The sequence below is a fragment of the Pagrus pagrus genome (genome assembly GCF_965226575.1).
Source record: "Pagrus pagrus genome assembly, chromosome: 22".
Classification (NCBI taxonomy): Eukaryota; Metazoa; Chordata; class Actinopteri; order Spariformes; family Sparidae; genus Pagrus; species Pagrus pagrus.
Window position 1 is genome coordinate 16,437,734 of NC_140204.1, and position 23,560 is coordinate 16,461,293.

At 41.5% G+C, this 23,560-nt stretch overlaps 2 protein-coding genes across 2 annotated transcripts; one reads left to right on the forward strand and one right to left on the reverse strand.

Moving 5' to 3' along the window:
* Positions 1 to 2,370: 2,370 nt before the first annotated feature.
* Positions 2,371 to 20,644, forward strand: arhgef15b (Rho guanine nucleotide exchange factor 15b). The gene is made up of 16 exons (XM_084344701.1): positions 2,371 to 2,664; positions 8,012 to 8,536; positions 10,589 to 11,575; positions 11,688 to 11,742; positions 12,126 to 12,193; positions 13,132 to 13,406; positions 14,239 to 14,399; positions 14,661 to 14,813; positions 14,950 to 15,079; positions 16,483 to 16,557; positions 16,892 to 16,984; positions 17,090 to 17,244; positions 18,365 to 18,532; positions 18,652 to 18,737; positions 18,821 to 18,925; positions 19,683 to 20,644. Exons 2-16 carry the CDS (start codon positions 8,113 to 8,115, stop codon positions 19,844 to 19,846), a joined length of 3,099 nt encoding a protein of 1,032 aa, XP_084200827.1. The 5' UTR covers positions 2,371 to 2,664; positions 8,012 to 8,112; the 3' UTR covers positions 19,847 to 20,644.
* A 94-nt stretch (positions 20,645 to 20,738) lies between these two features.
* LOC311251972 (uncharacterized protein) lies at positions 20,739 to 23,456 on the reverse strand. Its single transcript, XM_084344704.1, has 3 exons — positions 23,262 to 23,456; positions 23,092 to 23,180; positions 20,739 to 21,667 (listed from the first exon to the last, which is right to left on the reverse strand). Exons 1-3 carry the CDS (start codon positions 23,380 to 23,382, stop codon positions 20,891 to 20,893), a joined length of 987 nt encoding a protein of 328 aa, XP_084200830.1. The 5' UTR covers positions 23,383 to 23,456; the 3' UTR covers positions 20,739 to 20,890.
* Between the last annotated feature and the right edge of the window lie 104 nt (positions 23,457 to 23,560).

The window sequence follows — 23,560 nt, forward strand, 5'->3', positions numbered from 1 at the left end:
CTCACTCTGCTGTTAAATTCAGCAGTGGAAGCAGGTAAATGGCAAATGTGATGTGCTGAATTCCAGTCGATAATTTTCAAAATGTCTGAAGTTATTCGCCCCAGCAACGTCTTACGTCTATCAAACTGACCGGGTCTACTTCTCATTCATAATGGCCTGTATGTTCCTCAGGAGTCAGCGCATCATACTACTGATGAAGTTACATGCAGGTGTTGTAATATTATGATATTGTGGAGGCCCATTTTCACCAGGAAAGGGACAAGATATGATAAGATATACATTAAAGGGGGAAGAAATATAATACCACTCCACTACTACTAATAGTATGAGATAGTAGGTAGATATTTTGACTTTTTTAGATAACTTTGTAATAAAGTAAGGGAATAGGAAGTTAAAATCGTGAATTAGTAGGTCAAACATATGATGAAAAAGTGAAAATAGTGAGATAAAATGTTGAATTTTGGATTACTCAATTAAAATGATGACACTGTAATTAAAAAGGTTAAATCTGTATATGATGTTGTTGGGAAAGTTGTGCAATTGTGAGTCATAATTTGGGTTGCAAAGTCAAAATTATTAGATACCAAGTAAAAATTTGGATTCAGGCAACTCAGTCAGAACTTTGACCACAACGTCTAAATAATGAGATAAAAATATTATAGGTAAAATTCCTGTATGGCAGTGAAAACAATAAAACATTTAATATAAACTGTAATCTCTGAAAAATCTGGTTGCTCCAATTTACAGACCTGTTCCAAGCTGAGGCGCTAGGTGGAAGAAGTACACAGCAGTAAAACACAGAGGTGAGGGGCGGGACGTGTGCGGTGGCGAAGCGCCTCCTGCTGTGCACCTGTCATTTACCATAAAGAGTTGGTTGTATATGTCTTCTGTATTATGTGTCATATCCATTTACAGGCAATGGTCATAAAAAGCATTATATGATGTCAGGTCACTGTTCATTATCATGGTCAGGGTTACAAATACACATTATGAGATAAGATAATCTTTTAATGATAACCAGAGGGGGAATTCGGGAGCACGAGCATTAGGCCTTATAAGTAACAAACAAATAAAATAAAACGTAATACTAGTGCCACACCAGACATAAAATGCTTTTTTCAGGGATTTGTTACTGTTTCTGTGGTTTTAGTAAATGGGAAGACCAAGTTTACAACAGACAGCCAGGAACTGCCGGAATTGTGATGTGTTGGCCTTCAAAATAAAAGTGCTGAAATAAAGCATGAAAAGTTCAATCACAAAAACAAGATGTCTGGGTGCAAATAGAGGAACAAATACGTTATTCAAAACAATAAAATGGTTGATTATATGAGAGTAGAAAACAAATTACATATAGATTTAATATAATATTTACAATAAGGGATTTTTGCATGTTATGTATGAATCACAACTTTTATACAGTTTAATGTCTTCGATCTTGAATTGCAACAGTTTCGGTTAACTGTGAATTTCATGGAATAAATATGGAGATTGAATTGATCATTATTTTTTCATGTGTGCGCAAATATGTGTATAAAACACTTTCTTTGCACTTACCTCTGTTGTTACCAACCCTGTGGCACTATACAACCTGTATTTCCTGTCTGTTTCTCCTTATGAGCTCATGTTTTAGTTTATATTGGCTTTAATTTTTTTTTGCCTGTTGCAATCAGTTTTTCAAGTCAAGTTGTTTATTCGCTTGTTTTTGTAAGAGTCTGTTTGTGTCTGTTTTTGAAACGCTGCAAGCCTGTGAGCCATTTTTTAAGGGACAGTAAAGACTGAAAAGTAAATAAATACATGTCAATTATACTGTATATCATTAATATATGTTTGTACAGACCATGCATGTTGTCTGAATAAAAGCATCATGTAGTTTCTCTAAACTTAAATACATTTTAACATTATTTTGTATTTGTTTGTATGGGGAAATTGGGCTTAGGCAGGTGAAACACGGAAAATATACAGGGTGGAAGAGAAGAAATTCTAAAATATATAAGACATATGATAAAATATGTACAACAAATCCTAAAACTCACCAAACAGGCTCCCATGACATGATGTACATCAAGCTATAACATATAACCAGAGCTTTAGCTCATTAATGGTTAAGATAAAAAAAAAAAAACACGTCTATTGTTTCTTTAAAGTGTCAATATGGAAGAATCATCCTTAGACAGAGGATAATTGCTCAGAATACCTGTTATCAGAAACATTTTAGACCTATAAGTCCGAGTTTAGATTTAGGTTTTATTTTGAAATCCCTCACCGGAACCTGTTAACATGGCGGCGTGTGACTTGGCGGGTTTTGTCCTCGGGGGGGTTGTTACACTCCTGCCTCCCGTCTTCTCCTCTCATACATGCTGCTGGTAACAAAGGAGACAACAACAGGGGGATGATGGGTGCGCAGACAACAAGCCTGTCAGAAACAATAAGAAACTGAACCGTCTCGCTTTTCTGTTGTGTATAATTTGTCCAAAGAGGGTTTTTTTAACGACATTTTATTTTTTATCCGCCGGGCGAGTTAAGTTTAAAGTACATCAACGTAGCTGCGCCCTGGACCGATCTTAACCTAAAGCCTTTTTTCTTGCCAAAGCTAACTATGTTGGACTGCCAACACCAGAGCCGAATGACTGAGGAGAAAAAGCCAGACATGTCTGAGTAACACTGGTGAGTTATCTGTTCTGTTCTTGTACGCTTTTAATGAGATTACTTCACTTTTGGTAGTTTAGCAGGTGCGGTTTGGTTTACCCTGACGGTTGAGCCCGTAGGCACCTGTTCCCTTATGGAAAACCATGCTAACACATAACAAGGGGTTTTATAATATTACAGAGGCGATGTCTTACTGAAAATAAATTATGTTAACCCTTGTGGTGTTTCTGTGGGATATCATGGAGTTGAATATCTTGACATTTTTTCCCATTTTGGTGGCGTGGGTAGAGAGCAGTACAAAACTAGGGCATGTAATTGGCGATTAAGTGATACAGATGATAATGTTATAGGGAAACTTTGTTATTGAACATTTTATGAATGGTCTGCCATTGACACTCAATTCGTCTTTATTATTTTTTATGTTGTGTTTTGTTATCACTTAAATTGACATATAACAGGTTAGACCACTATAGGCAGCTTCATTTGTGGTATTTCCTCATGTCAGACCTAAACAGCATGTTTACATCTGCATATTTATGTATCACCAAACCACCTCTGTGTGTTTATTTCTCCTTCCTGCATTCCCACCTCTCTGAGGGTGTACGGGTGTGTGTGTTTTCCTCTCCGACACACCTTTTCCGTCCCATCTTCCTGTCCAACGTGGAGCTTCCATACGCATCACATGTATTACAATGGCAGCTCTCTTAAAGCCCCCCTACCCATTTTATACACACACTGACCCATTAGTCTCCAGAGCAGATGGCCTACTGTACAACACACACACACACACATTCAGGGAGAGTATTGTGTTAATGGACACCCTCTTTAAGCACTTAAGGATTGTTCTCAAGCTGCTCTGATTTAAAGGATCACACCATATCTGATATGAATTGGATTTACCCAGACAAATACACTTACTGGAATGAATGACTGGCCCACTGACCCAGCCTGAGTGATATGTAGGGTCCAGTAGACTGGAGGATGGAGCTATTGAACTAACCAGGTCAATAGACCAAAGGGAGACAAAAGATAAGTGAAGTCTGGTCGCGATTGAAAGGAAATCAGTGAGTGATTGTAACCTCAAGTCTAGTCTCCTCGAGTGCATTAACACACAGTCAGAATGTGTTAGCTTTGTGAGTGAACACACCCTAATATATGAGGATTTTATTTCACCCTGTGGACAATGATCATAACCAGAGGGTCAAAACTGAAACCCTGAGAAGACCTAGATTACACCCACACGCACACAATGCTGTAGTGATGTCATCATGTCTCCTGATGTCTGAGATTTATGACTGTGTCTTTGAACGAACTCGAAAATCAAGAAACCAAACGAGAAAAGGAGTGAGTGAATGACAGCGTGTGCAGCTTTTTCATAGACCCTCCTGAAAGGTTTCCATCGCATACATTCCTGCTCTGTCATGTTGAAATTGTTTGAGGCATTGCTCTCCATCAGCCCAGAAACATTTTTCTCGTCAGACCGAAACATGAAACCCTGTCTGTCTCTTTATTATATGCTGACTGACTGTTCAGTGTGCACACGCCATCCGAACTGGTCTGACTAGCTGGTGCGCTTCTCAATAACAAACGGCTACTGGCTGGGTATTGACTTTAGCGAGCTGTGTGGAAACAATTAAGAGCTGTAAATAGTAGCTTGTCCTCTGTGATGGTTTGTTTACCTGCCGGTGTGAGGCACTACTGTTGATTAATTTCAAATGTCACCCTGTCCAGACACGCCTTTGTATGAAATTAGTGGTACTTTACACGAAAGCAACAGCCTCTAATCTTTGTGAACACCCCTTAAAAGGAGCACTCCAACTATTAAGTAATGTTCTCGCATAAAGTTGTGGGACTTGCAGGGAAAAGTTTTTATAAGGTCAAAAATGATGCAGCAGAGGCTGAGATATCCCAAGTTCATGTCTGCTTATGGTGCAAGCCTCAAAAACACTGGGACTGGGTCCTACATTACCCATAATGCAGCGCAGTCATTCTGTTTTTTTTATGCTCTTGACAGCTCCTTGCAGAGCCACAGTTGCAGCCGCAATTAATTGTTTGTCATTTTTTAAGCAAAAATGTCACACATTTGCTGGTTACAGCTTCTTAAATGTAAGGATGTTCTGCTTTTCTTCTTGTCATTAATTATAGGAAATTAAGAGTGTTTGGGTTTTGGACTGCTGGTTGGACAAAATAAGCAATCTGAGGATGTCACTTTCACTTTGTGATGATGAGCATTTTTCACAATTTTTTGACATTTAAAGACAAAGCAAGTAATCAGTTAATAGTTTACATTGCTGGCAGATTAATCTAGAATGAAAATAATTGTTAGTTGCAGCCCTGAACAACTGTTTTCCCAAGAATAGTAGTGCTTCACATGATGATTTCACTGACCTTCATTTGTAGACCCAATGAAGTGCCCCTGAAAGAATCTGATAAACATAACTGTGTTGACAAAAGGCTGCAGTTAATATTTAGATCCCTTATCAGCTGCTGAAAAGGGCTGCAACTAGCAATTATTTCCAATGTTTAATGGCCATCATATTTTCCTACACCTAAGGAGGAAGTGTTCATATGTCTTGTTTTTGTCCATCCATCAGTCCAAAACCTAAAGATATAAAATGTTTAGTGACATATCACTGAAAGAGACGGACACTCTTTTATATATTATGTATTCAAGAAGCTGCCACCAGTTTTCGGTTTTATTTATGCCATCAAATGAAGGATTAATCGCCTGACAAATTAATGTATTTAACTCATTTTTAACCAGGTTAGTCTCCTTGAGATCAATTATTCTTAGTCAATGGAGACCTGGCCAAGACGGCAGCATAAAAAGTATCAGAAAACAAAGCAATAAATAACAGCAACAAGAACAAAGAGGATACACTAAGATAAAATATTACTTAAAATGCCTGCAGTCATAGACAAGTACCAACTGATTCATTCACCGTCACACTTATAAGAACTTTAAAATCAGGCAGAGTTCAAGTCCCTCAGTTTCCGTCAACAGAAAGTGTATCAGCTCCAATTTTGCTCACCAACTAATCTTTTCAGGCCATTCAGCAAATAGTAGCTGAGATATTTCAGTCTGGAGCAAAGTGGTGGACATTGACATCCATCTAAGGCAGCTAGTGTGCAAAACTGTCTATAGATACATGGGGTTCATATGACTGCCAGCTGCCGATTGGTCTTTATTATGTGCATCTGTCATATTCAAAATACTTCATAGACTAAATGGTTAATCAATTAGCCTAAAACGTTATCACTACGCCAATTGTTAATGAAGTTTGGTGAAGCCTTTCACTGACGTTGATTAACACATTAACACCCTAGATGTACGAAACAAAGAGTCACACAAAGAATGCAGTGCAGTTACTCTCTGCTCTGTTTTCTGCATGACTCAGATGATGACTAACCCTTGTTGGGTTTGGTGTTGCATCAGCTGTTGCTAACACATCAAAAAAAGATGGGGAGAAGTATCTGCAGCGTGGCCATTTGGCCGCCCAGAATGGAAATTGAATTTCATTTTATTGTCGTCATATTTCTTTTTATAGACTCCTACTGGCTGAAAGAAGTGCCACGTTTGACGGCTTCATTTGTATGACTGGAGAGTTGTGACTATGGAAATTTCTCATTGTTTGAATTTTAAAAGAATCAGTGCAGAGTTGCTGCAGATGTGTGTCCCCTCGAATCCCGTTTGCAGATTTGCCGTATGATCGTTGAGTTTCCCGTGAATAAATGACATCAGTGCACATTTGGGTCATATTTTTAAAACGTGGACGTCTATGTTAAAACCTCAGACAATGTTGCAGAGCGAGCAAACACTAAAGGGGCGTACAAATGTCTTCAGAGTACTGAAAGATAAAAGATTACAGAGAGCTTCAGGCTTTTCAAAGTGCCAGGGCAACAGTGGACAGGGTGGGGTGATTATAAATGTACATTTGTATTGAAACAGTGGTTAACTATTAATTGATTTACAACACAGTGTCATGACTCATGTGACATTTTTCAAAACGTCAGCTTGAGACGCGGATGTAACACATAAATTAATAGCAAACCAAAGAAGAATTACGACCTGAGTGTGTCCTTCTTCACAGGAGTTCAAGCTGTAATAAAATCAATACTTATATTAATCTTAGGCCGGTCTTGCTGTCCTCTCTGAAATGGAAATGTTTGATCGGCATCTGATACTGTGGACACACTCCAGCCATTACAGCAGTAAATGAATAAACAGCATCGTGCTTCTCAGCTGTGAGTCATCAATGAATAACAATTTAAGAAAGTGTACAGTGCTGTCAAGGAATATTACGATGGAAAAATCAATGATCTGTGGCTGGATCTCCCTTCACTGCGTCACCTCGTAGAGCAGTAAACACACATATCTTTACATTATCTCTTGTTTTACTTGTGGGAATGTGCTCCTTACAGTGCAAAGGTCAGATTCATCTGAGGTCTCAGTACAGTGAGAGATTTGAAGCACAGAGCTCAAAGTCTGATCTCAGGATTATACTGTAATGGAATATTGAATTATGTACTGTTTATTGCCTTGTGTAAATGTTTGTTCCAGCTACAGAAAATGACTATAATTATAGTGAATCATGTGTTTTTTCAGGGGTCACCACCAAAAAGAATGAGAACCACTAACTTAAGGTTTAAGGCTCACTTTGTAATCGCTACGTCCTCAGTTCAAGGCTGACCAGCAGCCGTTATTTGTATCCTCCTCTGGCTCTCTACTGTTTAATAAAGGCATGAAAATCCCCCCAGTAAAAAGCAGTGTCTATTTCCGGCTACACATCACATGTTATGTTATTATTTATGGGATCTGAGGAGAAGGGAGTATCTGATATTGCACAAGAAAGAAAATAAGAAAAAAGCCATAAAATATCTTTTTTTTTTTTTCCATTTCCTTGTGATCCTTCAGACTTGTCAGAGTGCTGTAGTTACAGGACAGCATTTGTGCAAGCCAAGTGGAGCAAAAGGTTCAAATTCAAATACTAATTTGGACATCAGTTACTATGACAACGATCCAAACTTTGAAGTGTTCGGCTCAGCCCTAGAAAAAAAGAGAACTTCCCAGACCCGTTTAGCATGCTTCTCATTTCTGCTTGAGGCTAACAACTCGAGGCTAGATTAGCTGCTACTAGTAAAACATACCTGATACTCCGAGTGAACTGTCAGTGGTCAGTTGCATTGTGGGTAATGTAGGTGCCAGGTTGTGACAATACAAAATGTGATTGTCAATTCCAGCTCTGAATCAATGTTGATACATTTTTGTGTAATGGAGTGTAATCTGTGTTCTGTATCAAAGATATAATATGTGATATAATGTACAACTGGTTTCAACTACTTTTCCTTTCTCTTTATTCATCAGGTGATGATGACACGCTCACATTGACCTTTGCGCTCAAAGCCTGACCTCTGATTGGTCAGGGCTAGGAGTGAAACACACCGTTAGAGAAGCTACCAGCTACCATGTCTGTCCAGGAAGCACCCCAACGGGCCTCGTCACCTGTACTCATTAAACCCGAGGCCAAGCCGAGACCGGAGATCCCTCCAAAACCATCCACACAGCCCAACTCCCCTCCCCTGGGGGACAGAGGCAGCAGTACGAGCCTTTCTGAGGGGAAGGTCAAGAGGATAGTGAACAAGTTTAGCACACAGGAGCGTGTGCCGAAAGAGTCGGGTGAACAGCCCAGCAATGGTACCGCAGAATTCAAGGAAGGTAAAAGGTTCAAAAGGCCGCCTACGATAAAGCCTAAACCAGGGCGGGCCAGTCTGCAGCTTCAGTTAGGGGGAGAACAGGCACCTCCGCTGCCTCTGAAGAGGAGCAAGAAGCCTAAAGAGAGCGAGCGAGGAGAGGAGGGGGACAGCATCAGTGTGGAAGGAGGTCGATCAGGTACAGATGAGTTTACTTGGCTCTTAATCTTGGATCTTAGGTGTGGTTTTCTGCTTTTCACTTCATTTCCGAATTAATATAATTTTTCATCAAATTTCTTCTGGAATGATAATGATAAAGTTCCTTGTCACTCTTCCAACTTGATACGGTAAACACCAGGAAGCTTTGTCACATGATTTCTTTCAAATGAAGTTAAAATGTTTTAGACTTTGGCTGCCATCTAGCACTGTCGGCATTTAAAGCTGTTTATTGCAGCTTTTAGTCAGCAGAACAGAGATCAGATGGCATAATAAATTGTAGTTTATTGTCATGCAGTGGTAAGGCATCATTTTCACTCCTCTCACAGTCTCACACAACCTGCAGTGCAACTAAAGTTTAGGTTTTACGGTGTGTAGTTTCAAATCAAAGGTCAATCTCACTGATAAAACTGCCAGAAAAACATCAATTTACATTATTTGACATTTGATAGTGTTGCAATAAGTGCACACATGCATGTACAGACTGCTGCGAATGAGTGTGAGTGTACAGTGCTTGGTCTGAAAGTTAAATCTGCAGCGCAGTCAGGGTGTTGTTTATTCCGACTGACAGGTGTGGTGCTGCCGGCTAGTCTGAGCAGACTGAACAGACATAAACAGGTTCAGTCAGTCAGATGATCAAGAGAGAGAGAATGTCTTATCTTCTTTACTAGTTGCTACTCGGATGATCCTATAAAGTCGTAAAGTGAAGTACATAAAAACTTTGGCGATTTGTTTCAGTTTTGATCTGTAGCCCATTGGCACAGGAGTTCTTTGCTGTGTCATGATGTTTGGCTTTGTCCTGACTCGACAAAAGAGGAACTCAGAGAAGTGACATTATATTCATTGTCTGATTAGAAAGAGATTTGGATGTTCCTTCCTCAGTTACACATACTATAATATCACTTCCCTGTTTTGGTTCCGCGTCCGCCTTTAAACGTACTAGAAGGAACTTTTAACTGGTTATGAAACAATCTCAGTTCAATACTGATGCCTATATATGACTTACATAAGCAAACAAGACAGTCAGTGAGAGGATTCTTGATGCTTGTCACCGGGTTGAATTCCGACTCACCCAGGTTGGACAGGTTTTAAAGGTAAAAGTATTTTTTAGGGTTGAGTGCTGAGGATGAATTGAGCAGTCTCTCAGCCTGAGGAAATAGCTGCACTGTGGTCTGGTGGTGCGGCACTAGAACAAGTTGATGAAGGTTGTCAGTCATCCAGGTCATGTTAATTCTAAGTGCTATATCATAAGTAACTGGACTTGTGTAACTGGGATACGTTTCACCTCTCATCCAAGAGGCTTTTTCAGTTCTGCTGAACTGAAAAAGCCTCTTGTATTAAGTACTAAAAATACCCAGAGCCCAAGGTAACATTTTCAAAGGACATTTTTTTGTCTTACCAACAGTCCACAATCCAAAAATATTAAATATACAATGAATTAAAACAGATAAAAATAAGCATATCCTTATCTTTGAGAGGCAGTATCGAAATAGTGATTAATTAATTTAATAATCAACTTTTTAAAGTATTTTTCAAAGAGACTTCAGTATTGGCTGCTGATGTTTTATATAAATTAGTTTGACTTTTTCTCCCTTTCATATCTTTACTCACTGACCCACTTAACCTTCACATCTTAATTCTCCTGTCACTTTCCTCCTCCTGTCCCATTTCCTTTTGTCAATATTGGATTTTTTCCCGATGCAACCCTCCAAACGTCCCATGAATATTTGAACACACACCACTTGCAGATGTGCTGTATTTGCATAGCGATGAATTGCTGACGGATGGGAAAAAAAAAAAGAGCTCATTAATGAAAGTGAGCCGCTGTATCTGGGGATGCACATGTAGGGAAAAAAAAGAGGACAGGAAACAGCTCCTTCGCACCCATTAGCTACGTGTTTTAGCCAGGGATGTGGGGGAAAAGTCAGTGTCTGTATGTTTCCTTCAGGTAGAAGTAAAACGTTTATTGTGATTTATTTTCTTCTCCTATTAACATTTCAAAGCTTTTAATGTGTGTTGCTTCTGTTTGATGCAGCACCTGATGGAAAAGAGGTGGAGGTTCAGCTAATTGGAGGAGGTGAAGCGGAGGCGGAGCACAGTCCACATGTGCCTCTCAGTCCCTGCTGCGAGCCAAACTGCAGCTGCATGTGCCACCTCCAGTGGCCCGGCATGAAGCTAGTATGGGTGCCTTTGAACGAGGATGATGGTGTGGGTGCAGACGAAGATGAGACTGATGAAGAGCAGAAGGGGGAGGATGGGGAGGATTGGGAGGAGGATGAGGAGGTAGGCGGGGACAGCGTGGTGGCGGATGAGGTGGACAGGACTTCTGTGGTTGATGAGAGTGAAGTGTTTCAACAAAAAAAGACAAAGTTCCACCAATCATTAGATGTTTTAATCGCGGAGGGTCACAGGAGACGGTCGGACCCGGGCCCCCACTGTGTTCTCGCTCTCGCTGTCACTCGCTCTCAGTCTCCTCCTATCCCCCCAAAACATTCTCAGTCAACACAAATCCACCACAAACCCACCCATGAAGAAGAAGAAGAAGAAAATATTTATGAGGCAACACTTCCAATGGTTGACCCCACTCCAAAAAAGACCACGCCTTCCTGTAAGGAGCTGGATATCCCTCTAATCAAAGTCCGCAAACCTGCACGTCGCTCGAAACTGTCCTACAGCACCTCAGACCCAACATCTGAGTTCCAGGGTAACGCTGAACCCCCCTCAAGCCCAGACGATGTCCCGCCTGCCATCCCGCCGAGGATGCCTGTGCCACAGGACAGCCGCAGCCTCACTCCAGTGCACCGGGCCGGCATTCCCCTCCCACAGCCCACGCTGGAGGAGTGGCGGAATTTGCGTCCCTCGTCCCCCAGCAGCTCCACTGCCAGCGGGCTGAGCCCCCAACGGGCCATTACTCCACCCCCAACCTCCACCCCCAGCCCTCATAGACCCCCACCTCCACCGCCACACAAAGATCCCAGGAGGCTCAGCAGCGCCTCGCTGCAGTCTTTAACACAGAGAAAAGGTTTGTACTGAACAAACATTATTATTTTTCCTGAGATGAGCTGTGAATAATGCACAAGTTGTTCATTTTCTGTGTAATCGAAAGCGATGACACAATATACCTGACTTTTTAGACGGAGAGGAGAATGGAGGCAATGAAGGAGAAAGAGAAGACACAGCTGAAGAACCGTGAGTCATTACTCTGACCCTTACTTTCCTCTTACTTCCATTTTTAAAAAGGTTTAGGCTGATTTTATCATATCAGTAAGAACCAAAACCAGCAATGAAATGATCCTATTAATAAGTTTAATGAATGTGCTTGAAGCTTGAATTCCCCAGAGAGTGTGGAAGTCAGATAGGATTCAGACTCAGATGAGCACATTGTTGGTTTTGGTCTTTTTAAGGGATTTGTTAACAATTAGAAAAATATATAGTTTCACTAGCCTCAACTTAACGTCATGACTGTTTATTCTGTGTATGGAGGGATCATTAACTGTGTCGTTCACTCTCTTGTTGGATAGTTTGGTTTAATTTCGCCTTGGCTGATCCCTTTCTCCTCTTTCCTGCTTCAGGCGTCCGGTCAGGAGTGACTCCCTCCAGAGGCAGTCTTCGTTCAGCTGGGAGTCCCGGCTGCAGGATGGTAAGGCTCACACCTGAAACAAACAGAAAACAAAACATAAAGAGACGAATTGAACCAGTGAAAATGTAACAAGATTGCTTTTTAACAGGATACAACTATTCACACTGAGTGACTATTTTTATCTGACTTTCATGTTATTTCAAGTTGCCATCATCTATAATTTATTCATGCTGCAGCTGTAGCGTCCTTTAGTGTACACCAACAGCACACTCAAAAATTAACCACTCTTTGTCTGCTCACTTACTGTGACTGAGTAGTTTCCTTTGTCTCATTTCCTGTGGGAACACACTGCACACTCAAAACCTGCGTAGAAATAAACTGTAATGGTCTTATTTTTAACAAGTAAAGTTACATCAATTGGGTTAGTGGCACAATTATCATAATTAATTCAAACTCAACTAATGTCTAAAAAAACATTTTAGTTAACTGAAATAGAAATAAAAATTAAGTACAGAAAATGGAACGCTAATGAAAAATACAATGCTATAATAACTGGTTAGTGCTGGCACAATCATTTACCAGTTACCAGTTTATTAGATACATTTGTCCCACCTAATACGATCCAATACAACAGTTTTTTGAGTGCATCCTCCCTTGTACTTGTAAATAGTGCAAAAAACTAACACACAGAAATGACTGCATGCATATAAACCCTTTAAAAAAGAATGACTGGACTACAATTTTCAATTCAATAAGCTGTATGGATATGAAGAAGAATAATGTGTACATTCTTAAATATCAGTTGAATCAACAACTCTCAGACAGATTCACAAACTGTAAACCAACAACAAAACCACACATCAAAGAAGATTGTCCAATTTTAACTCACTGCTCCAGTTTGAAGCAGGGTGACTCATGTCTTTGATTGGTGAAGAGGTGTCTACATCATGTATACTGGTGTCTGTAATTAGGAACCTTTGTGACTTGTTTCCCTTCAGAGCCACTGTACCAGACGTACCGCGCCACCGTCATCACCAAGGAGATCCGACGCCAGACAGTTTGTCGTAACATCAGTAAAACCAGCGCGGACTATGCTATGGACTGGACGGCCCGTCGCTCCGGGACTGGAACTAGTACTGGTGCTGGAAACGGAGCACCCAGGGGCAGCCCTGTGCCCACACCGTGCCAGAGCACCCTGTGGCAGGACCTGCCAAATGTACGGGACAGCGGAGTGCTAGAGCAGCTCACCCCAGAGCAGTGCAAGTACCAGGAGGTGAGGGGCTGATGTGAGGACAGGAGGGAGGCTAATGTACAGAGGAGAGATTACATAAAGAGGAATCAATGATGGGAGCAGAAGAGAAATGGGAGATGCTGTATCAAATTTTAAATTACATCTTAAAGTAATAATGAGATGTTTTTATATAAATTAGACGCACTCTCCCGCACTGTATCACTCACTGCTGTAATATAGTATCGATTCACTCTGTCCTCGGTTCATGAAAGCTTTTCCAGTCACTCTTCCAACTTTCCAACATCAAGGAGAAACCTTTAAATTCCAGGAAGTGATGCATTTTTGGAAATAAACCAAGTCATTATTTGATTTAATTGAGTCATAAGAAGAGGGTAAAAGAATGAATCCACCAGTGGAACTGATTGTATTAAAAAGGACTTGATTGTACAATTAACAATTATTACATGGATTAATTAAAAACTGATTATTTGTTCCGTCACCGTGGATTAGTGACCGACCCCCGCTTCTCTTAGCTGTTAATTCTTCTGTCTGTTTCTAACGCTGTCCTCCATCCTATTCAATTTGAGCCATCATTATGAGTGTGTCAGTTTTAAGGAGGTGTTGTAATATGTTCATGGGACTAACTTTCATCTAATGTAAAGTGCAAGTTCCTTGAGCTCTGGCTCGAGGGCAGCACATTCTTGGTTGAAGCCTGTTGAAAATAACATATTTGAAGATTGCTGCACCTCGTGTAAGAAAATGCTTAATTTAGGGTATAAAGACGAGGTAAAGGCTTTTCCCAGCCACCATGGATGTAAATTGTTCTTAAATTGCTTTAATAATGGTCTTAACCTCTTCACCTTCTCCTTGGCAGAGTATGTTTGAGGTTTTGACATCGGAGGCCTCTTACCTTCGCTCCCTGCGAGTTCTAACCGAACACTTCCTGGACAGCCGCGATCTGGAGGAGACAATGATCATCAGAGACAGGAAAACCCTCTTCTCTAACATCCTGAGGGTCCGGGAGGTCAGCGAGAGGTGAGAAACGGCAGAAGGAAAGATGGAGGGAGATAAAGGGATAGGGAAATAGGAACGTGATTTATGAGTTGAACTACGACGAGGTCACTTGGTGCTCTGGACAAAGATACCAACAGATAGGACGGAAAAGGAAAGATGTAATGAGTCATTTCCTGACTGAGGTCAGGTGATGGTCAGTTGAAGCTTTGTCTTTGTCGGTTGTTCTTTTATGGTTTAAAAGAAGCTGTTTGAATCTGAAATCTTTGCTTTCTGACTCTACAGGTTCTTGAAAGACCTGGAGGACCGCATATTCAAGGATCTGGTCTTTCCTGACATCTGCGACATAATCCACTACCACGCCCAGCACAACTTCCCTGCCTACATTGACTATGTCCGCAACCAGATCTACCAGGATAAGACCTACTCCTTGCTTATGTAAGGCAGTTTGTCTTCTTAAAACTAAGCGCTTAAGCTTTTCCCTGCAGGAACACAAAAGAAGAGAGGATATATAAACATTACTGCTGCATTACACACCATTCATTAGAGAATATATGCATTGATGTGTCTGCAGGAAGAACAATGTGCAGTTCGCCGCAGTCATCACTCGTCTCCAAGAGTCTCCTCAGTGCCAGCGGCTGCCCTTCATGTCCTTCTTGCTGCTGCCCTTCCAGAGAATAACGCGCATCAAAATGCTCATTGAGGTGGGAAAGGTCACAGGAACACGAGTTAAATGTTGCTATGGAGAGGTTGCTGCTTTGAACAGGGAAGAATAAACACAGTATGAATCCAGCGTGAAGGCAATTAGCTTAGCTTAGCATAAAGATTGGAAGCAGCAAGTCTTGCTCTGTTTCCAACTGCTGTTTGTTAATAAATACAGCAGGTAGCTTCCTGTAAAACCACAACTTGTCATTTTTATATTCCAGTTTGTATATAAATTAAACAACATACATATGACTTACTGATAAATTAGCTAGTATTAGTATTAGGAGTATTTTTTAACTAGTCTCAGGCTAGTTTTCTTCCCCTGCTTCCATGCTAAAGTAAGCTAATTGCCCCCTGGATCTAGCTTAATATTTAAAGGTGCAGTATGTAGGAATTTTTGTTCAAAATGCTAAAAAATTAACAGAAATGATCGAGAGAATGTGGAGAAATATAAGTTTTGATGTTGTGTCCGGTGCTGCTCCCCTTCAGCTGCGACCCCACACTGTGCTAGCAGTGTAAACATCAACACACCCCCGTTGCTCCGAACCTCCCAGTTCGTGCAGAGTCAGCTAAGAACTGCTAGCTGCACAGCTAACTGAGCTAGCTTGCTATCAGCAGTTACAGTGAGCAATGGGATACTCTAGTTATATGCTGCCTGCTATTTGATTGGAATATGAATTTGACAGCCGGCCATTTCTTACATATCGCACCTTTAGCATGGAGGCATGGGAGTGGTGTCAGTCTTCTCAAAGAGGCTTATTTTGAAAAATATCAAACAATGTCATAATTATACACACATCATTTATATGTGTGAGGCTTAGGCTACAAAACACTAGACTCTAAACTGCTGATTAATTTAAAAAGAAAATGTTTTGGTCCCAGTTGGATCTGGATTTGTCTGGATTACAAAATAATCAGATTGTGAGTGAAATGTGTTTTTGAGTCAGTGTTCAGGCGTCACTTTTACTGAAGAACTAGAAGTGTGTCTGTTTGCTTTTGGTTTTTCTTTCCCCTTGAGGAAGAAAAGCTCAGGAGGTCAGTGTCATAGTTATGCCACTGGTGCTAACAACAATGCAGTTAGCCTTTGCAACCTTTAGATTCATTCCTCAAGTGTCTGAACTGAATGCCACAGTACATTCTGAATAATTGACCCTTCTCCTCTCATGATACAAGCCATTGAAAGTCCATAGTCTGAGTTCATCACGGTGTGTTGCTTTGTGGAATGCTCTCGTTCCAGCTTTATCTCCACGGCTCAAACTCGTCACTGCTTCATGACCCAAAAGCAAACGGACGGGCACACCCAGCCTCAACCTCATGACCTCGATTGCATTTAAATGGAAAAAATGTTTCCTGTTGATGCTGTTTGTCCGTTGCAGGAATAGAAAGTTGTTTGTCGTTTCAGAACATCCTGAGGAGAACAAAGGAAAGGACGAAAGAGGAGCAGACAGCCTCCAAGGCTTTGGCTTCGGTGTCGAAGGTAAACACCCCTCACTCCTCACCCTCTCCTCTGACTACCAATCCATTTAATTTGACTCTCGAGTGCACCACATGCCTCTGGAAATTTGACGTCAGCCATTGTGTGAAGGATTTCCTATTGATTTAGCTCCGCTGCGACAGTGAGTCATACGTGTCAGTGAGACAAAAAGCAGTCTGAGACGGACTCTGCACAAACAGGGAAACATTTGACAGTATTTCCCAATGAGACACAGTTGTATTTAATGATATTTGAAGGGAATTTGAGTTATAGAAAGGAAAAGAAGTGTTTATTTCATAATCTGTTCTCTTCTTTTCACTCTCATAATCACACACAGATCATTGAGGAGTGTAACACACAGGTGGGGAAAATGAGGCAAATGGAGGAGTTGATTCATGTCTCACAAAGCCTGGAGTTTGACAGGCTCAAGGTAAACACACACACACACAATAATTATGTGCATGATTTCTATTCGTCCACATGTTTGTTGGACATTTAATTTGGAAAAAGAGGTAAATGTTTCTGTCTTCTCCAGGCCATCCCGATCATCTCCCAGACACGATATTTGGAGAAGAAGGGAGAGCTTCAGGAAATGTCCAAAGGAGGAACTCTGTTCAACATGAGGGCCAAGTTTACACCCGTCTACCTCTTCCTCTTCAATGATCTGCTCATCATCGCTGCCAAGAAAGGGTGAGGCAGAACTAATTGATATTCAACATTAATTAGAAACCAACCCAATTAAGTCCCGCCTGCACTGGAGGGGGAAACATTCATTGCTCTCTATCGACTTTGTAGTGCGTGAAGGTGTTTCCTTGACACTTTCATCTGCTAGTAAACAACAGAGAAATGCCCAAAAGCTGCCGTGTGGTGGGATGCCCTACCAACAGGGTTGAGAACAGAACTAGAACAAGGTTTTTTCTAAGCCGTGGAAACACAAAAACAGAAAGACAATAGTGGTTACAGGCAAAAATTAGTGAGTCATCAACAGTAAGGATGGAAAGATTTTGGGATCCTGATGCTAAAAATGCTAAACTAAGATGGCGAATGCAGTATAAACATTACTCCTACTAAACATAAGCATGTTAGCATTTAGCTCAAAGAACAGCCTCACAATGCTGCTAAACATGCAGTAGACTCTGGCTTACATTTTAGGCTGAAATGTCTTTATCTGGGGACATTGACACATCTCAATCACTTCCTGCGGAGGTTGGATTGTGCCAAACACTTTGTTACATCACAGTGGTCTCCACACAGTGTAATCATTTATAAGCGGAATCAACAGTGCACCCAGCTGCCAAAAACTACACAAGTGCTTGTAAAGTTGTTGCTGGAAAACAAAAGGTATATACCTCTGTCCCCAGCAAGTTATTCTATAAGCCACAATTCTGTATTAGTTTCAGGATGGGTGGTCTTTCAGAGTTGTTTCCTGCATGTTACATTCAAAAGAATAAATTACGGTTTATCTTTAACCTTGTTAACAGTAATGGTTTTAATAGGTTATGGGGTGGTGGTAGTGATCTGTAGAGTCATCTCACTGTTCAGCAGCATGCCTCATATTTAGTCCATAAAGTGAGATTGCAGCCATTGTCCTTAGAAGCTGTCAAAATGCCACTTTAACAATGAGGAGCGTGACCTCTGAAGCTATCATGACTCTCAAACAGTGTCGTCACTCGTGAAATGACTCCAAACTTCCTCAAATCGTCGTGTTAAAAGAGAATCGAGAGAAAAAGGGTAGTTTCTAATATGCCATTGTTGTGACAGCAGAAAGGAAATACTAAAATGCGTTCTGCTTTTTTTTTTATTTGGGCAGTGCGGAGCGTTTTGTGGTACACGACCACGCCCATCGCTCTCTGGTGCAGGTGCAGCCGTTAGATGAAGGTGGGAGCAGCGGCGGCCCCTACGAGCACTGCTTCAACCTCACCCTGCTGGAAAACCACCAGGGACGCATGATGGAGAGGCTGATCAAAGCTCCCTCTCAGTGAGTAGCTTAGTTTGACATGAACTGTCATCCCTGCAGTCTACATATACAATGAAATACAACTTTCAACAACTGTTGTTAAGACTTCAAGAGCGAGTTACAGCCGTTTCTGTCAACAGGTCAGACATGCACAGGTGGATGGCAGCTTTCCCCAACCCCACCAACCCAGACACAGATGAAGATGAAGTCATTTATGAGGACTGGGGTGAGGACTACAATGACACTACAGTCATACTTTGTGTGTTTTTAATATCTGTAGTTCCTTACGTCTGTGTGTATGTGTCTCAGATTGTCCTCAGGTGCAGTGTGTGGAGCAGTACACCGCCCAGCAGGCAGACGAGCTCACCCTGGAACCCACTGAGATCATCAACGTCATCCGCAAAACCAACGAGGGTAAGAGCGCGGAGGGAATCGTGGACCAAAGAGTTACTAAAATAGTTGTTACCATGGTTACAGCTTGCCTGGTAACCCTGATTACACACATGTATGCTACAGTGTAGGTCGAGTTCCCCTCATGGTTTTGGGTTTTACTTTTTGTCCTCCACCCTTTGCTAGTTAAAACTACAAGAATGTTTGCCTCCTGGAAAGTTATAAACAGCGTCTGTGTTGCATTCAAAGCTTTGTCATGTAAATTAAAAAAAACAGCACTTAACAGGAGGTATAGCGCCAACACAGACAGTAGGTCCAGCAATTTAAAATCAGTTAGTTTTTTGTTTTGTTTTTCATTTTTATACTTTTTTACACTAAAAGAACTTGAAAGCAATGGACAAGACCAAACCCAGACACAAATTATAAAAAATGTTTTTCTCCATTTCTCACAAAGGAAAACGTTTGTTTTGCAAAATATCCATATTTGTTTTTTTTGACTAGGACTAAGAATCAGACTAAGAAGATTTGAATTATGGGACAAACAGGTTTCCAATCAAAATGGTCGAATGTCCTGACATGACTTTGTATCATTAACATGCCCCTTTTTTTTGACTCTGCTTGTGTATACACCCTGATCCTCATGACTGCCTCCATCCTCGACCCTGCACCTTAGCAGTTTATTGATTTGTTTCGACTTTCTTGCATGAACGATACAGAAATCTTCCCTCGTTTGTTCTCCTCCCACCTCTCCTCCCACTCCTCCTTTCTTTCTCTCTCCCAGGCTGCTATGAAGGCATCCGCCTGTCCGACGGTCAGAAGGGCTGGTTCCCGATAGCCAACGTCATAGAGATTACCAACGAGCACGTGAGGCGGCGAAACCTCAGAGAGCGCTACAGAGTGATGCAGGCTGCAAGCATGGTCTCCAAGGCCAACACGGTTAATTAGGATCGAAGGATGTTTACATTTAATCATTTTTTTTAAAAGGACGAACTCTCCAGAAGTGAACTCACTGTCAGTTTCTTACAACGAGGAAATGAAAGATAAATGGAGAAGAGACATCAAAACAGACCTGCAATCATCACCTTATTTATACAACCGGAGAAAGAAACTATGTGAATGTGCATGTTTGCCTTCAACAACAGAGATCAGCATATAGAGTTCACCTCTTCCTCTTCGTGAGCATGTATTCCCAGCATTGACGCTTCCTCACGCACTGCTGTGTAACTGCAGGTTTGAAATGCCAATCATTCTAGCCATGGCTCGACCAGATTGTAAAAGTGTCAGACCTGCTGCAAAGAAGAGTTGGGGCGTTCCTGCTAACGCCTCATGTCACAGCTGTTACGTGCACACACAAGTCTATTTCCTCCATCATTCCTGCCAGGCAACAACAACAACCTGTCATGAGTCACCGAGGTGGCCAGAATACAAGACATAAAAGAACCTTGTATTTTATCTCACAAGACAAATCTGTAAAAAATGTTATCAGGAAGTGCCTTTGAATAAACTCAAACACAGAACTAAATACCAAGACTGCTGCCAGGATCATATCAAGCACAAGAGCTTTGAAAATGCATGTAAATGTGGGCCGAGCTGTACTGCCATCATGATGTTTCAGTGATTGTGCTGTCTGCTAGCTTGTTAGCTTGACGGGATATATTTATGGATACGCTGTAAATGTACAGTATGTTGTAAATACTCCTTCAAAACAGTAGTAGTGATTTTAATAAACGTGCGTCTTTTTTAGCTAGGTGTTTGTTTCTCAGTAAGAGGCTTATTTTTATTGAACGCTGATTAAACAAAAGTACAATACTCAACGGTAGACATGAAAATACCTATTTTCAGGAACATTTGCATCAAAATACAAAACTTGAACAACCAGTGCGAAGAACTCCAAACTAGTTGTTCAAAAACACACCAAGGCTGAAGAAGACCCTCAGGTTTAAGACAAAAACACACCAAGGCTGAAGAAGACCCTCAGGTTTAAGACAATCACTGAATAGTTTCCATGGCTGTCACGTCTCTGAGGCTCAGGAGTACATGAACAGCATCTCCCTCAGAGTCCGAGAGTGTCCGTTTCTTCACCCCAAAGACACTCAAGCTGCTCTTGGGGGGTAACGACAACGGCAAGTATTCCTCAGCATAACTTCCCTCCACAAACCCTAAATCACCCCAGCCTGGTTCTGCAGATTCCCTGACATGACTACAGCTGATCACTTTTTGGGTACAATCAGTTATTGATGCAGGCAAAATCTCAGTTCCTTGTTGCTGCAGATGATCAGGAAGCGTTTCTGCAGATTCACTGTAGTTTTCGCCCCAGATTTGGTCCTTCTCCAACAGGCTAAAGCCACTCCAGAGTGTCTCAGCTGCCTCAAGCTCTATATCCGACCAACATCTTCCACGCTGCGACCAACCTCGCAAGCTGGCCTCCCTAAAATGCTGTGCATCGCTACAGATGGGCTTGCATATTTCCTCAGCTGAGGTGGAGTCCACAGGTTCAGGATGTTGAAGGAAGTCCATGTGTGGAGCAGTAGGCTCTTGGTGGTGCAGTTTCAGGAGGTTAGTGGTGGCCTGGTCCTCCTCCTGGGTTAGCTGGACGATGACCCGGCTCGGCTGCACTGGAGGCTGGAGGGTATTGATTGTAAAGGAGAGGCTGCCCAGATCCACGGTGGGGTGTGGTCCAGATCTGAATGGGTCTGGACGGGCTGGTAGGGCCGGGCAGGTGGACATAACTGGTGGCGGAGTGTTGAGCTGGAAGCAATCTAAGACCTGAGGCAAAGAAATGAGGGTAGACAGACATTTTAAAACAGGGTTTAAAAGGTAAATGGAACAGAAAATAAAGTATAATCATGATATGACTTGAACATTGGTGTCTTCAAATGGCAGCAAAACATCCCTTCCTTCGATTTCAACTGTAGTACATAGTTTATATCATCAGTAAACTGCTCATAACAGCTTTACTAGTGTTTTTCGGTTCATAATTCATACAAATGTATTGGGACTCAGTTGAAACCCCAGTATTTGATTTAGACTAATTAAATGGATCAACTCTATGAAACTCTTGCCTTGTGAAGCTGTACACACCTGTCAATTCCTAAATTACACACTTAATGATTTTACAAGATCAAAAAACTCCACTCCATAACTTTTCCCTGGCATTTAAACAAAAGTTAAAACTTAGGCTTGTTGACTCATCTAACAAGGTTAAAAAAAACCCTCCAAGTCAGAAAACAAATTCAGAATTTTCCGTACAGTTGAACACTGTCTGAAAAAATATTGTGTAAATTGCATCTTAGAGGCGACAGCTTGCCACAGTTGTTAACATTAGTAACAGATGCTTGTTGACGTGACATTTCAGTGCACATTGTTAATTTAAATTTGTACATTAACAAAATAAACCTAATAAGTTTAACCAACTGGCATTTCTAGTCCCGACTAGTGAGGGTAGAAACGATTAATCAGCTAGTCGAGTAAACGCACACATCCCTGTTTTCTCGCAGTCATTTTTTGTGTTTGACTCTTCTGTGCTTATTTATTGCTGCATTCACAAAATGTAATAATCACAGGTCTCACGGGACAGTTTGTCTGATGCTACTTTTTGACTCACTGAACAAACCGCCTCCTCCTCTGCTCTTGGTCTCAATTTCCTTCCAGCTCCGGGGTCTTAGCGCTGTCGGACAGGACTGAGCCAATCTTATTAAATGACCTCGTCTGTCTGAGCCCCTCCATAAGCTCTACCCTCCTCCTCCTCCTCCTCCTCACGAACACCACCACCACCACCCAAACAGCACAGAGGACAAGAGTGGGGAAGAAACCGTTCCCACAGTCTGGAGTCATTTTGATTTGAGAAATCAATATGTCAGAACACTTTTAACATCCCTTCCTTTTTAAATATACACGTGAACCATTATTCCTAGTTTTTAATGAATGTTCTTATTCATCTACTTTGGTAACAATTAGTAGAAATTCCTAACCAAAGGAAAGATCACAACTTAACATACCCAACAATATCAGAATATCAATCAGCTCATTTATGCATTTTTAAAACTTTACAACATTTTGGGAAGAAGGTAAAGTGAATAAAAAAAAAGGTTGAACACTCAAGTTTATGAAAGTGTGTTTATTGCGTCTTCCAGGGACTTATCCCATGGTGGTTGGTTTATAAATGACTGTATCCATGTGGGATTACTCACCCTCAACCCGCTCACTGTGTTGGGGATCCTCCTCCCACAGCTCATGCTGGGATCAGAGTAGAACAACTCTGCTGGGATGATGGGGTGGACTGGGGAGAAAGACAATGTGTCGTCATGAGGTCGCACAGCTGGATGAAGCTTTGAAACACCGGCGGGCAAATGTGACTCACCTGGCTGGTTGTTACAGTCCGTGCGATGATGGTGTGCAACGTCTGCAGCCAGGTACAGAGGCAGGAAGGAGGGGTGGTGCAGGGTCCTCGCGACATTATGTTTTTTTAAATTGTAGGTCATGGTGGACTTTTCTGGTCACTTTTCTTGGTCGAAGAGCGTCAAAAGTGGCACCTGGTGTTGGTCGTGACCTTACATGTTGGTGTCAAGAGCTAAAGTCACAAACAGTGGCTGTCATGTCTGCTAGCAGCTAGCTACCGCCCCCTGCTGGTTGACTCAGGATACCCCGTGGTGAAGATTG